Source organism: Betta splendens, chromosome 5 (genome assembly GCF_900634795.4).
Source record: "Betta splendens chromosome 5, fBetSpl5.4, whole genome shotgun sequence".
Lineage (NCBI taxonomy): Eukaryota > Metazoa > Chordata > Actinopteri > Anabantiformes > Osphronemidae > Betta > Betta splendens.
In genome coordinates, this window is record NC_040885.2 from 8570905 (window position 1) to 8586993 (window position 16089).

The 16089-nt window shown below is 47.4% G+C and overlaps 1 protein-coding gene across 1 annotated transcript; it reads right to left on the bottom strand.

Annotated features, from left to right (window-relative positions):
• Positions 1-4594, bottom strand: LOC114856111 (adenosine receptor A1-like). The gene is made up of 3 exons (XM_029151795.3): positions 3607-4594; positions 939-1233; positions 1-802 (listed from the first exon to the last, which is right to left on the bottom strand). The coding sequence occupies exons 1-3, from the start codon at positions 3945-3947 to the stop codon at positions 422-424; spliced, it is 1017 nt and encodes a 338-aa protein (XP_029007628.1). The 5' UTR covers positions 3948-4594; the 3' UTR covers positions 1-421.
• Between the last annotated feature and the right edge of the window lie 11495 nt (positions 4595-16089).

Genomic DNA, 16089 nt, shown 5'->3' on the forward strand with positions numbered 1-16089 from the left:
GTCATTCACATCAGTTATTTAAAAAAAGACAGTACAGCTGATACTATGGTACCGCGTGTGCTACTAATGTACACTCACTGGTTCAGGTTCAACAGGTTGGTGTTGAAACTGATGAGAAGCCCCTTATCCCGTAAAATGGCATCATCACTTTGTGAGCCACTGGAGAAACAAACAATCAGTCATATCTAAATTAAAGTCGGTTTCAAGAGTCTCGTCGCCATCACCTCCTTTTAGAGCGCAGTGAATGGAGAAAATGAGCCGGTCCACGATGGAGTTCCCTCATGTTTCATCCCTCTGACATCCTTCTGGGCCATTATGGCCATTTGACTATTAATCCCTCAAGCGTGAAAGTAAAGCCAGAGTCCTTTTGTACTCAGCGAAGCACTGATGTGAAACTTTCAATCCAATTAGTTGCCAATGGTCACACATCGTCATCGTCATCGTTCTGCCTCAGCCTCGTCTCATGACTCGGTATTCTCTGGCTCCCTCTTTGAGGAAACTGTCCAGCTGGATCGCGACAGAGCACGTACTGTTTCCAGATTTTCCGGAAAGCCGTGCGAAACTTCTTGATGCGGAAGGCGTAAATGATGGGGTTGACGGCGGAGTTGCCGTGGGTGAGGATGATCGCGATGTAAATGAGGAACACCGGCTTGTCACACGTCGGGCAGAAGAGGGTGATGCAGTTGAGGATGTGGAGCGGGAGCCAGCTGACTGCGAAGAGGAAGAGAACAAGGGCCAGCGACTTGGCTAGCTTCAGTTCTTTGCCAAAGTAGCGCCTGGGGTCCGTGTGGCTAGCTGTCACCTACACAGGGGGAAAGCACATAATCGTCAGCATACAAATGTAGCTTTAGGCTAATCCTTCGACGGTTACACCATTTTAACAGTTCATTAGCTTGCGATCGCTACATATCCACGTCCAGTGAGACGAATAGACTCACCTTCTTGTTGAGCTGCTTGTGAATCATATAGAAAATCTCGGCATAGATGGCCAGCATGAGCAACAGCGGGGGCAGCACCCAGCCGAAGAAGTTGAAGTAGACCATGTAGTCCATGCTGATGACTGTCTCGAACTCACAGGTCACCAGGAGGTCGTCGGTAATCACGGAGCCATTGTCCCGGAGGCGGTGCAGGTTGTTCCACCCCAACATAGGCGTGAGGCCCACGATGATGGACACCAGCCAGCACAGCAACACGGCTGTGCCGGCTCGCCGAGGGGTCACCACTCGCTTGTAGCTACGGTAAAACAGAGGCCAGGAAACATTAGAGAATGTGTCATTGGACAAACTGGACAGGAATATACATATTTATCTATCAGGAACATTCTTCAAAAACGTTTCACAGTATTTTGTATCTTCTAGTACTCATAATTAAAGGCTGTAATTTATGTGAAACTTTAATTAAATTCAAAAGAAGAAGAAAATTACCAAACCAGGCTGTTACAGAAAAACATGAATGAATTCAGCAATAAGTGCTGTAATAGTCCTGTCTGTGTTACACTGCGCAATAGTGTGTTCAGTTACTTAAGCGGCTAAAACCATCATTTACGTCTCTGTGGAGACGGCGGCTTTTAAACAGGCTTATCTCAAGGAGAAGTTAGCTCGAACAATAAAAAGAGGAAAAGTGTGGGAAAGGCCTCCAGACACCACTGTTTGTAATGCTTTGGTGATTTCGCGGGAGGTTCGATGATTTAGCTCCAGCAGAATGTAAACGGACCCTCGTACGGTGTTAGTCATTGTTTAACCTACACCGGTGAATCCTGCAGTCGCCTGTTGACTTTTCTATCCAGCCTTTATTTTTCAGGACCAGCAGCTGACTCAGTCAGATCAAAGGACTGCGCATGAATCCCCAGAGCTCCAACTCCCCCCTCTCTCTCTCTCCCTCTCTCTCTCTCTCTCTCTCTCCCTCTCTCTCTCTCTCTCTCTCTCGCTCGCTCTCTCTCTCTCTCTCGCGCTCTCCCAATCCCACACTTGAGATGCACATTTTTCTCCCATCTTATCGCGTCCGGCTCCCGTCTAACCCTCCCGGCTGCAACACAAACACTGACACATGTGCCGCAGCGGCTCTTCTATCAGTTCAGCCGGCGCGAGGCAGACGAGAGCGCGGGCGAGCGAATGGAAGGACGTCTAAGGAGAGCCTGACCGGCGCAGGTCTTCCTGTATGTGACGTCAGGCTTCATCTCAGCCTGTGCCGTCACAACTCCCCATTCAGCTGCTTCCAGAGTCGGGCGTTGCTCCGCATACAGATCAGCCGTCCTCCCAAGGAACACTGCTCTCCGGACGTCACCGTTCTATCATCCATTCTTTCCCCCCGTGGGATTTTGATCCTCATCTCCCCCCCGGCTGAGCCCACCTGCCATATCTGCAGCGCACTCTGATCACACGCAGGCCGGCCCTTATCGCGACAGCGTGCGTCCGGACCTCCTCGGCTATAAAAAGCAATCAGCGCTTGTTAAACTGCGTCCCTCAAGAGCGCCAGGCTTGGGTTAGGGAGGCGGACTCAATTTGTGCTTCACATTATCACTTGTGCCACGAGACAGTAAAAAGAATTCACAGGGGTGTGAAGTCTGAACCGAGTCTCTGGATAAAAGGATCCATCTACAAGGTGGAAATATGTTTTCTTAGATATGTGACTTCATTAAAATGCTTGTTTTTTTACTATAGACATAGGAAACAAAAAAGACTCTAATTATTATGATACAACATGTGTACGTGTGCATAGTTTACACTGTGTCTTTGTGTGAGAAATTATGCAATGCATCAAGCATCCAGCCTGAGCCTATTGACCAGTCATGCGTTCTCTGCAGGAGCCCCGGCGCTTCACAGCATCACAACAACGAGGCTTACGCTAGAATCCACCGTGTGAAAATCAGCCCAGCCTCCGCGGAGGTGCTGCCCGTAAGGACACGGGCCCCACGGACACGCGGGCTGCGATGCCACGTGCTCCTCTGAACCGACGGCCGAACTGAACAGCCGACAGGTTTCCGCGTCCAACGGCACCGAGCGCTTCTCAATGCAAATAGCAGTGGCTGTGTTTGCCCACAGAGGTGATCACCTGTATTTACATGGAAGTGTTTGCTGTGTCTGTGTTGGGTTCATTTGTTTATTGTTAACGTTTAAAGTCATTTAAAAACACCAGCGCAGCCCAACTAATTCAGCAGCAACGGCATCTATTAGCACGGATCATTTTCAATTATAACATCCAACAGACCACGGTACAATAATTACCTAAATAAATAATAAATGTTTTGGTATAAATAAACACTTAATAAGTCCACGAATGCGTGTCAATGGCGCTCTGTGTGAACAATAAAATCAGGTGTTTTACAGTCGACACAACAAAGACTTTATCACTGACTGGCTGTGATTCGCAGCCGAGACTGATGTGCGGTTTAGCGCAACATTCACGGTAAATAACCCACCACCGAAACCGGTCAGACACACCTCAGCTCCACGTATGACGCTAAACCGAGAGGGGGGGGAAAGTGGAATCTAGGCTGTGGCCGCTTCGGTGGGTGCCCTTGGTGGGAGCGGCGCTCCAGACACGCGGGGGGGCTCCTGTAAATAAGACGCGATAATGAAAACTAGAGGAATTCACCTTTAGGCCTACCTCATGGGTATTTTGACTCGCAGATAGCGGTCGATGGCGATGGCCAGCAGCGCCAGGATGGAACTTTGCGTGAGCACGAGCACCGTGCAGGCGACCAGCAAGCAGCTGTAGAAGTGGGTCTGGAGTCCGATGCTGATGGTGATGGCGAGCGGGATGACGAGCGCCCCGACCGCAATGTCAGCCAAGGCCAGGGAGACGATGAAGCAGAACGTGGTGTCGCGCAGGGACCGGTTGATGCGCACAGCCCAGACCACCATGACGTTCCCGATGACCGAGGACACGGCGATCACCGCCTCCATCCCGATGTACAGGGCTTTGGACTGAGGCAGCGCCGAAGTCATGTTCGCCCGACGCTAAATGCGCGCGCGCTCAGCGGAGGCGCAGCCGAAACGCGTCGAAGGAGTTCCCGGTTGGAGTTTGTGGGCACCGACTGAGACGCCCCGACGCGGGCTTCGCATGTTTTCCGTCCGAAGGGAGTGGAGGCGACGTCCGCTCAGGCTCCGGTCCGGCGCGTCGTGCTGCGCGCCGCACGCGCAACTTGCTCTCCATCCAGTCCGAGGCTCCGCGAGTGAGAGAGAGGCGGCCCCGGTGGTCCCGCAGAGCGCGGCAGGACGGGTTCGCAGGGGTTGGCCGCGTCCATATACGAGGTATCGATGAAACCTTCAGTAAGTTTTCATCATGAGCGCTGACTGGGTTGGAACCAGAAGCAGCGGCGCACGCAACGACCAGGAGGCTGCGCCTGTAAGTTGTACGGACGGGGTGATCGGTCGTTTTGTTTCTCTCCGCTCCACTTTTCTTGTCTACCGCCCACTTGTGCAACGTGGGACTTAAAACAAACGCACCTTTCTCGCTGGAGACTAAACAGGACGCGGTGTCTTTATTTGTAACAGACACGTGGAAATGCAAAGTCAAGAGGCAATAAAACACCTGCGCAGAGTCTGTTGGTGAATAAATGTCGCCTGTGAGCTTTTCTGCTTACTCGTAGTTTAACTCAACCACTTTCATATCATATTCAGCAAATATGTTTGTTGTTTCAACACAGTCTAACATCTGGAAAACGTTTGACCATGTTAACAGTGAATCATCCTCTTGAGACAGACAGATGCTCAACTCTCACCTTATTAAAGCTCTAAACTGTCCAGATGTTTGATTGACATCCTTGTTTTCACGTCTGTATGTTTAAATTGGTAACATGTTAATTACGTGAGTTGATTTCTTTTAGTCAGACAGGTCAGACCTGTGATAGAGCTCCCATCTGCTCCCATCCACTCTCCAAGCCACAGTCGATCTGAAACGGGACTATTGACTGTTAAATGACGGGTGAGGTGCGGGTTAAAAATGTCAGGGTTCCATTAAGTCAATTGGGAAAACGAGGTTGTTCTCAAATGCCCCACCTTCGCTGGACACTGCTGATGGCTCATGGAGGTGATTGAAGAGGATTTGTTGAGGTGAGAAACACAAAAGGCAGAATTTGTGTTTTAACTCCACATTGGCCTGTTGTGGCAATTACTTATAGAGGAGTTGAGCCAAGCTGCGTCTCCATCACCCAACGTTTTGCTTCACCACAGCAGATCAATACATGAAATAAGGTTTATTACAGAGAGCAAGACGCAGAAACGCCTCATGTTTGAGAAGCTATTAAATAAAAACCAAATTTAGTAGCTTCACTCGGCCCTGAGTAAAGAGGCTACGTCGCCCTTCTGCGTGTTTGCGATGGGCTGGTTGAACAGCTCTTTGACAAATGACTCCCCGTGTCTCCCTTTAGTGGCAGATGTGGTTAACAAGCACTGACTCCCACCCTCGGCCCCACCCTCCCCTGACCTTAACCACCGGCAGCTCCTTTACACTGCGAGAGCTCATCGACACACATCCTGGAGCTCCTTTTTCTCCTGCTGCAACAAACAGCACATGGAGTCTGCATGCAAATTAAACTATGGCCCTTCAGACTCACCAGTGTGTGATACAGTACATGCATCAGGACCACACATAAAAAACAACTTCTCCCTCAGTATAAAAACATGAAGTGAGGGATGAAGACGAATGCTCACATGCTTTGTGTTGAGGAACACAGTGGAACAACGCTGGACCTCGGCTCGGCACCAGGGGGAAACCAGCTGGACTCAGCTGCTCGAGCAGAACCCATATAGATGCAAATAGAAGCTGAAGCCTCGCTGCACACACGCGTGTGCGTCCGCTCAGGACGCATGTTGACACCACGTTCGCGAAGCCTGCCGCTACTCAACATGGACACGGTGACGGATGCGGCCTGTTTCTCTCGCTCTGACTACAGTGAACTCCTCCTGGGGAGCACTCGCGTCTCACTGTGGCCTTAATCGTTCACTGTTTGCTTACGTCTGCTCAGTCACGATGCATTAAAAGGTCCCGGTCCGAACTAGAAACACTGGCGTCGCAGCCTCTGAGGGCTGAGTCAACTTTAATGCACTCGCTGATAAGAAAATACAACAATCCATTCCTGAGAATAAAACAAGATGGCAGATAAAGGAAGAATAGTTCTGTTCTACGTCATTCACAATTGTTCCCTGAGATGCTTCCAGCTTGGTGGTGGTTCACTATTCACGACTCAGCTTCACTTTCTTGCTTTAACCTGTTTACTGCATTTGGAGAAAGTATAATTAACATTTTCTTCCTGTGCCTGAGTGGGTTTTCACATACACTGGTACATGTTTGTCTACTTGGTTGTTTGTTTCTCCTCCGTGGAGGCTTAGCCAGGGTTTCTTAACATAAGATAAGATAAGATAGGAAAACCTTTAAAAGTCCCACAATGGGGAAATTTCGTCTCACAACAGCACAGTGTGATACAGAAGAAAAAAGTCCATGAACCTGTCTAAGAGTATTTGCTTGTCAAATGAGCTCCACACCTGCTTTAAGATAATAGATAATAAAATAGTTACTTTTAACCACAAACTGGATCTGTGTTAAAAAATCTCATTTAAAAAGGAATCTATGGAAATAATTTAAAATGAATATGTTATATGTTACTGGTCAGGATTACAGTGATTTCCACCTGACAACAACACCTGTGTTGTTCTGCATGTGTCACTGTGATTATCATTAACTCAGCGTCTGGACACACCTGCTCAGCCGTAACTCGTCTCGTGTGAATGCAAAAATGGGCCTAAATCCACAACAACTTTATCAGTTCAGGAAATCTTCCAACGTTTCCTGCACACAGAGCGATGACGGATTTGTGCTGAACAAAAGCACAGTTTGACATCCAGCCTGCCTCCATCCATCCATCCATCCATCCATCCATCCATCCATCCATCCATCCATCCATCCATCCATCCATCCATCCATCCATCCATCCATCCATCCATCCATCCATCCATCCATCCTGCCTCCATCCACCCATCTATCCATCCTGCCTCCATCCACCCATCTATCCATCCTGCCTTCATCCATCCTGCCTCCATCCATCCATCCTGCCTCCATCCATCCAGCCTGCCTCCATCCATCCGGCCTGCCTCCATCCATCCATCCTGCCTCCATCCATCCAGCCTGCCTCCATCCAGATGTCCTCCCCGGCCTGCGCGGACGCAGACAGCACCAGAGTTGGCTGCCAGACAGTGGCTTAATGCTGCAGAGTTCATCAGGTTGACCACAGTGAGCCACGCTGCCATTTATTCATTCCCTGGGCGTCAAGGAGGTGCATCATTATTTTAAACATCAATAACATGCAATCACTGCTCCCCAGATCCCCAAACAAATAAAAGATCAGCATCACGGCACAGGCTGCATTAAACACAAGGCCACGCCTTTGACCAGCTAAACTACACATAATTTTATTAATTTATGGGGATAAGTACTGAATAAAAAGCATGATAATATTAGCAAAAGGGCAAATTCTCATCTCAGACAGCTGAAATGGCCTCGAGCAGGTCCTGTCTGTATGTATTTACTGTTTTAACTTGTAGCTGTGACATCACACACTGTGGGATGATAAATAGCGTGGAAGCGTTTCTGTTGACTCAATTCTCCTCCCAGTTTGTCTCCGCTGGTTCCGGCTGTCGGCTCCGTGCAGCGGTGCAGGCTTCACTCGGCAGAATCTGTGATCTACAGTGACCCCAGGAGTATCAAACCGTGTCTGGAAGTCGCTTTAATTAAGACAGATCAAGGAGGGGACTATTTTTCACCATGGCCCACTTTAGCTGGAGGCTGTCAGCGCCGGTCCAAATCCCCAGCGCCGAGCCAACAGGTGCAGTTGGCAGCGCGACAGAGCGGGAGCTGAGCTAAAATCACAATGGATCCCAGTGGATTCACGTCTGACTCGAGCACCGACTCTCTGTTCGGAGCGGTCAAACATCCAAAGGCTTCGAATTTGGTTGTTTGATAGAGTCTCTAATGTTTTGTCCTTTCATTCAATATGTTGGTGCAGCAGCAGGTCACTGTCTGCACAGGCCACACATCCTACATGGAATAAACAGACACATAATGTGATGCTAATCATCATATTTCACCAAAGAAACAGCAGATGTGATGCAGACAAAAAGCAGCATTTAAGGTCCATGAGCCCTGGCACGGTTGTGGTCCAGAGGGATCACATGATCCATAGCAGCTGGCCATCAGTGGCACTCCAAAAGCCACATGAAATCGTTAATTAACTTAACTGATCATTGGGCTCATAAAACCCTCAGTGGGAGCAGCAGAGACCAAGGGCGTGACCATTTTACAAACTGGACCTAATGTAGGAGCTGGCGTCGAGCTCTGAATGACGCGGTGCTTTCACTGTACACATGAGAAAACCCTTTGTCTGTGAATGCAAGGAGAACGCCGTCACGCACAGCTTCCCAGCTTCCATTGTGTGGATTCTGGGTGGCGCTCGCTGAAGCACGGCAATTTAGGGGGAGAACGTGCAGCCTGCCATCCATCTCGGCTCCTCCCGGGGCCGAACGGAGGGGGGCGGGGCGCTGCGTTCGCTGACCCGCGGGACGCGACGCGTTAACACCGATCCATCCGAACCCTTCGTACAGCCTGTGCTTCTTCATCTGCCAGACGGTGCTTTAAATGTACTTTAGAGTTAAAATATCTTAGTATTCATGAAGGATAAACATCACACACCAAATTGCTTTTAAAATAACTGTTCGTGTTCCTGGGAGCTTTTCTTGCTTCATTCATAGCAGCTCAGTTTAACAGCTGCTTCCTGAGTTCACAGACATATTTCTCCACCCAACGTACAGTGACAGGATGAGTTCGTCTTTTTGCTCACTGGATCCTTTCTCGTGTCTAAATGAAAACAACCGAACCCACAGCGGGAAAAAGTCACAGAGTATTTTTACTTGTCTTGCTCAGGATTAATGGCCTCGTTGTCGCCACTGCCGCTGTCATAATGACGCCGATAATAACTATAGCAAGAATAAATGTGTTTGGATCAAATACATCAATATCATTAAACATAGTTACACTTAAGTTAAGTGCTAAAAGCCTTTGACATACTCTTATATTGAAAATGTAAATAGTCTTGTACTGCTCATTAATAATACATGTTAAGAACGTTCTCAGCTTGGCTGCAACTGCTATGAATCTGTGCCCTGTGACAAAAATATGAATACAGTCTGGAATTAGATAATACATTTTTTAAAATGCGTGTTTAATATTTCCATATTATATAAATTGATTTCAGCTTCACAGCAAATCAATTTTCTTCTTCTACCCTCCAGCCTTGAACCCGGGTTCAAGGTCAAAGATGAGGCAGCATTTCTACAATAAATCAATCCAAATCAAAACCAAAACAGATGACAACATTCTCTAGGATTCCATTTCTGGGAAGTCCAACAACTCCTTCTATCCATCTGTACAGATTTCCTGCCAGCGTGCTTCTGTTTGCTTTAACGTCCTTCAGGCTACGTGACCTGCGAGCACGAACTGTGCGGGGGCGCTCCTCACGCGGGACGAGGACGGACACCGAGTGTTCCAAAGCCTTCCCTGGAGGCCGGTTCTCACACATCCTCTCACAAAAGCCTCATTAAATACAGATAAGCCAAAAAATGTTTCTATTTGAGACGAGAGTGAAATAAAACCCGGAGGAAATAAACGTGAGCGTGTGACTGTTTAGCGCCGAAGCTAAGAATGAACCGAACGCCTTCCTCTGGGTTTCATTTCACTCTCATCACAGATAGAAAACTCATTTCTACTGTAACAATACTTATTAATTTATGTCTCTGAACAACTGTCCTGGAAGAACAAATGATGGTCATGCATGTAGAGTCATGCAGCAATTTCAGAGGATGTGTCGATTTCACAAGGGGCTGATAATCAAAGCTCCAGGTTTTAGTTTCTCCTCTTCAGACGTCTCCATACATACGTCCATGCGTCTCATTGCAACCTGTAAATGAACCTGGTCATGACAACATATCATACTACACATGTCCCGAGCCTTCGTCCGTTCAGAACCACTACAATGCATCACTCAGTGTTATTTTTAGCCTGTGGCCCGTTTGTCATCATTATAGTGAACAATGAGGATAAACGGGTTAAGGATGACTTGCTTACATCCAGCCTGACTGATGACTGGCATCATTTCTCCTCTCCAGACCATGAAACTAATGCTTCGATCCAGCGGTCTGTGCAAAGGTCCTCTTTAATCCCCCTAAATCTGTTTTTGCTTAGTTAAGGCCTCCTGAGAACATAGGGAATAGAAACTCGGGCTCGTTACGGAGCATCACAGGTTCTCCATGGGTCTGGGCTCCATGTTGTTCCGGTCTGCGCACCAAACCGAGGACGTCCCGCCCTCCTTTTCCCGTCGCTCCCTGTCGAGAGCCGAGCGTTGAGCCGACCCCTCACCTGTCGGCCCGTCTCCCGGGATCCTTTGGGCGTGTGACGCCTTTGTTCTTTGTTGACCACAGAGCGCCTCCTGCAACACATCCGTCAGCCCACGCCGTCTCTGACCCGCGGAGGCGTGCAAACAGCCGGGCAACAAACACGGCGCGGTGACGAGGCGCTGAGCGAGGCGCTGAGCGAGGCTGCAGCCGACGACTCTGGACCCTAACGCAGTGGGACAAATTGTCACTAAGGCGCAGACACTTCACAGGCTGCAGACGCAGCTATCACTGTTAGCATCACTCACGGTGGCGGCGCTGTGTGCTCACAGAGTCCAGACACAACAGTCTATTATTATGTTAAATAGAGATTATATGATGTTATTGATATTACTACAGATAAACCTCTGGGTCGAGACTACGATATGATTATCAGAGACAGCTGTGCAAAGCTACAGTGAGGATCCTGGTTCAGTGCAGCTTTACCTCCTCAGCCGTCGTCCTCCAGAGTCGAGTGGAGTGTCGACCCCACGTGCAAACCATCGGATGCAGCGTTCGTCCTGCGGGAAAATGACTCCCATCCAGAAGAGAGCCCTACAGCTTGTTTCCTTGTGCCCTCTGAACACCTGAACTCATCAGCAGAAGCATTTGCACTCTCCTCGGTTTTACATCTTGATACTTATTTCATGCACTACTTAGTTTTGATAATCATAACTGTCTATGAAGGCTCAGACTTTATTCAATACTTTAATTAACTAAGTTAATTATCAATACATATGAACATGATTTCTTTGTCTTTTCATACCAACAGCAAAGATAAAAGAGCATACAGATCACGCACGACGCTGCTTCTCAAAGTCGTGAGGGCTCACAAGGCTGCAGATTGCTTTTAATCTGGAGAGTCAGTGTGGTGCCACAGCCGTGCAGGGATGTCCACGCTAACCTGCACACAACCACACACACACACACACACACACACACACACTGAAAGCCCAGCTATTATTGTGGCCGTGAGTAGGCCTGATGAATCTGCCGCTCGCCCAGCGTGTCTCTCTGCACCAATTAGGACGACAGAGAGAGAAAACCCACCAGTGCCATAACAATGCTGGTACCCACAGATACCCATTACATCATCCGTGTTTGGCTCGTTGGGAAGGGAAAGTGCCCCTGGCCCGTAGCTGTCCCTGCTGGGCTTTGTACTCCCTGACACCTGCCAGCGTGGCTCTTGTTTGGAGCCGTCTGCTCCTGTGCTATGTCCTGGAAAATTAACAGGTTTCAGCATCTGCTTCAGGTCAATACTGCAGCTGTGGCTGGTCTCCATTTGGATCAGAGTCCACGGCCGTGATTGGGCTGCAACTGGTGAGACACAGAGGATGACTGTTCCTCAAACCGAAAATAAAAATAGTGAAATATATGGATATAAAAAATGTAAACGATGTTTTGTTCTGCATATTTGTTTCTATGTTTATATTTGCTTTTTTAGTTCATAATTTTTTGAAAAGCTTTAAAGTTTAATTTATTTACAACTCAAACACTGACTCGTGGAAGCACACGTTACTGCTGATGGTTTTTCATCCACTGAAATAACCTTTTCCTTTTATTTAATGTAACCATATTGTCTGCTAGGACAAATATAGTGAAATCCTCAATAACAATAATGCATCACTCTTATATTCAAGTAAACAGGCTCATTAAAAATGAAATCTGCCAGTGGATGACGGGCTTTTTTTTCATGCCGTGGCTCCACAGTCATAGGCTCAGGGAGATAAACAGTGTTTTCAGCATCAGGTTATCTGATGCTTTGTTTTTGTTTGTGTCAGGGATTGAAGGATTTGAACCTTCACTCAACACAAGTTCACGGTGAACTTTATATAGGCGTCAGGTCACACAGCACAGTTCCTCCTCTCTGCAAACAGCCTGTCAGCTCACTGGACGCTTGCTTAGTTACAATTTGGATAACATTAATCCCGTCACAGGATAAAGAGGTGAATTCGCTTTAAAGGAGCTTTATCAAACACTACAGCATCCATCTAATCGCAGCATCGACCGTTACATGATGATTCACAGCATCAAAAGCTGGAAAATGATTTCGATTTTGCTTCCGATTTGTCTCAATCATGCAGACTACATCCATCATGTAGTTTTCTGTTGAAAGAGCTTTAATAACAGGAGATAAGAAGATGAGCTTGTCCATTTTATGTTGCTGTTAAATTCAGTTTTTGCTAAAAATAGCGCTTTCCTCCTCGCTAAGCCGGATGGTAACCCTGCTCCTTCCCGGTGGTGCGCTTTTACAGCCAGCACACCTCCTGCAGCTTAGTGTGAAATCCTGCTGCAACCTCTCTCACACGCGTCACCTCTCTCTTTTTCCTCCCTGATACGAAGCATAAAGGCAAGTTTCCCATCTCCCCCGGAGAAATGAGAAATGAGGCTGCTCCGTGTTGCTGGTAAGGTACAACTCGGCGCCGACTGATTGAAAACAAATTCCCTGTCATTTGTGGGCAGGAGGAGTCTCGCGAGGGCCACGGGAACCGGAAGCTCCTCGGCCTCAGAGATCACAAGCAAAAAATGAAGTCTCAAAAGTCTGAGACCACCTTTAACTGCCTGTTACTTGAGTGAATATCGCAGACTTTCCATTTTAATCGCAAATGTATGCAAACACAAGTGTGACGTGAATCCCAATGTCTCCGCTCAGTCACATCTCAGCGTTTTGGATTCATCTCTCCCCAGAAGTGGCCGCGCTGCTTTTATCGCGGAGCTGAACGGAGCAGCAGCTCTTTGCAGCCTTTTCTTAGGCAATCTTCATTTCATTATGTATCACAACAACAACTTGACATTCACTCGACTGAAGATGCAGTCCTCTGTGGGAAACAAACCTTTTAGTGGCTGGAGCTAATAGGAGCCTTCTCTCTCTTTCACTGAATACAAATAGAGGTTTGTGTAGTTCATAGTCTGACATTTTACAAAATGAACATATTCGCTTGTTTTGGTTTGTTCTGCGCTCGGGTTTATGACCTCAGTGATGAGTGTATTGATCTCGGAGCCTGAACGCCTCCTCAAAGACTCACGTGACTCAGATCCATCTCTCCTTCAACAGCTTTTCCACCGGTCATTTTGATCCCAGGGATTACGTCCGTACTTAGAGTCACACTGAGATCAGCCAAAATATTCACAAGTGATGAATTTGTCTTTGTGACAAGAAAATCCAGCAACAGGAAGTGCTCACAACTGTTGTGCTTTGCTTTATGCTTTGTCAATTCATTCATTTGAGCCACACAGTGGAGGAATCGATTACACTAATGCAGGCGCCGACAACAGCAGCGATTTAGCTCAAAGTCAGTTCAATATAAAAAATGCTGACTAAGAGAAAAGCCCACAGAGCATGTTATGGCACTCTGATGTGAGACCCGTGCTTAAACAGCAGGCGGTTTAGATGCTTTGTTAAGGCTGTGCACTAAAACACTTCATCTGACAACTGTCACATAACGGCGTCACGCTCTGACAGCGTTTCTACAAATTAAAAGCGTGAACGTTTTGAGCTCGAGAAGCCAAACTACAGAAAATGCGTCAGCAAAATGTTTTTGCTAGTGAAATTAGTGAAACATCTTTCTAGATTTGATTTGTCTCTGAAGGTTTTTTTTGTTGTTTTTCTGAGAATATTTTATTTTGTAAAATGCTTATTGCAGCTCAGAACATTCTCGAAGCAGGTTCATAAACTAGAACATCCACAACATTAAGCTGCATATTTACCTGCTACCGCCCCTCCCCGCTCAGGCCTCTCAGAGGTTCCAGTCGGTCCTAATCTACCTTTTATTCCCTCCCTGCGTTTCACCTCTGCCCTCGTCTTTTCCATCGCTCTCTTTCCTCTGGCTCAAATATTGGAGGAGACAGAGTGAGAGCTGGTGCTCATTGGAATTCAGCAGGCAGCAGCAGCAGTGCAACGGAGTCGTGCCCCTGCTAACTGAACCCAGGTGAACTGACACCCCCCCCCACCCCCCCGGGCCACGTCACATCAGTGGCGTCTGTGGATGTTATTTAATATTTGGATCCAGTTACTTTAAGTCCGAGCACCTGCTGAGTGGCAAACTTCATTTCCACATAATCGCCTGCTCTTCCTCTGCTCTTACTGGCATCGGTTATGCACCGCATTTCCATAACATAAACACACAGCACTATATGAGCGCCGCTCAGGCCGGGAGCTCATCCAGTCTAAGTGGGTTTTTGGCATGTCTCTAGCATAATGTCTTTTTTTAAGGCTTGACGGTGACGTTGCATCACTCACTGTCAGGAATAGTAAACGCCAGCCTGGCTTCTTCACTGAGAGACGTGTGAGAGGCTCCGCATGCAGACGGCATCATCCACTGTTTCAGTGTTTAGATTGAATTCACTGCTGACTGTTTGCTGCAATGAAAATTAATTGAATTAGAAAATTTAAACTACTAATCTTTCATAAATTCACACCAATACTAAGTATTGGTGTGTAAGTGAATAAATACAAATACAAGTAGTAAGTAAATACTGTATTTATGCTGTAACTGAACTGTTAATCATTCATACAAATTATATTTTAACAGTTTAACAATTATAATACCGACGGTCATTTTGCTGCTGTGTTTTATGATTATTATGCTGTGTCTGTTTATTTTGATCTGTGTCTGTTTATTTTGATCTGTGTGCAGAGCTTTTCACTGTCACATGATTGTAGGTCTGAATAGCACACATAAAATGATGAGACAATCCAGGACATCAGACCATGTGTGTGCATATGATGTGTTAGCTGCAGCCTGAGTCTGCACTCAGGGTTAGACTGCAGGTTGTCGAAGCCTGAGGACAGGGCATGAAAAGTGCGAAGTACAAGTCCATCCATGAACGTGCCCTTTAGATTTGAAAAGGTTGACTGGAAAAGAAATAAAACATATGTCTCCTTATACACAATAGCTGTAAGCTCTAAGAAAAAGCCAGCCTACTTTGGATTTTGTAGACAGCTGTGGGATGATTTACAGAGAAATGTGATAGCTGTGCCTCGTGCATGGTCCTGACCGTCACGCCTTCGACCTTTGACCTCATGTCCAGCGGCTCCAGTCACGGGGAGTGTCTGCAGCACAGAGGTCTGGTTTACACGGCAGCAGAAAGAAAGGCTGAACCTGCTGCGTTTAGAAAGCAGCCACGTCCTACATGCAGAGCTCCAGCATCAACGGGGCTCAGATCGCGACCTGAGCTGAACGCTGATCCATTAGGAGACAGACTGTCTCACATAAAGAGGCAGAAACATGTAAACAAGACGTGACTCGCGGTGAGGAGCCTAAATGTTGGGGATGAGGAGCGACAGGCGTCACAGACACAGAACCTGAAAACCAGAGCCTCCAACCTGCTCCTTGGTTCTCCATCATCACATGCATTCATGTGCTTTTCCCTTTTGAATGGTTACATTTTTGACTTTTAAATAAAATCTTCATGTGTTGTCTCAGTTTTCGGATTCGCCGGGTTTATTTTCTCACAGCTTTAAAGCACCTTCGCCTCGAAGGACGGTCTGATCGTTGAAGCGGAAACGCTCGGCCGCGATTGACTGAGCTGAGGCGTTCGCTGTCTCACGGGCTGTGGTGCCTTTTTTTCAGCTCACGCCTGGTTTTGATCGACGCACCTCAGCGACCGACGGCCCAATAAGCAGAATCACCTCTGGAGAAAGACTGAGAACCAATTTTCATTTATT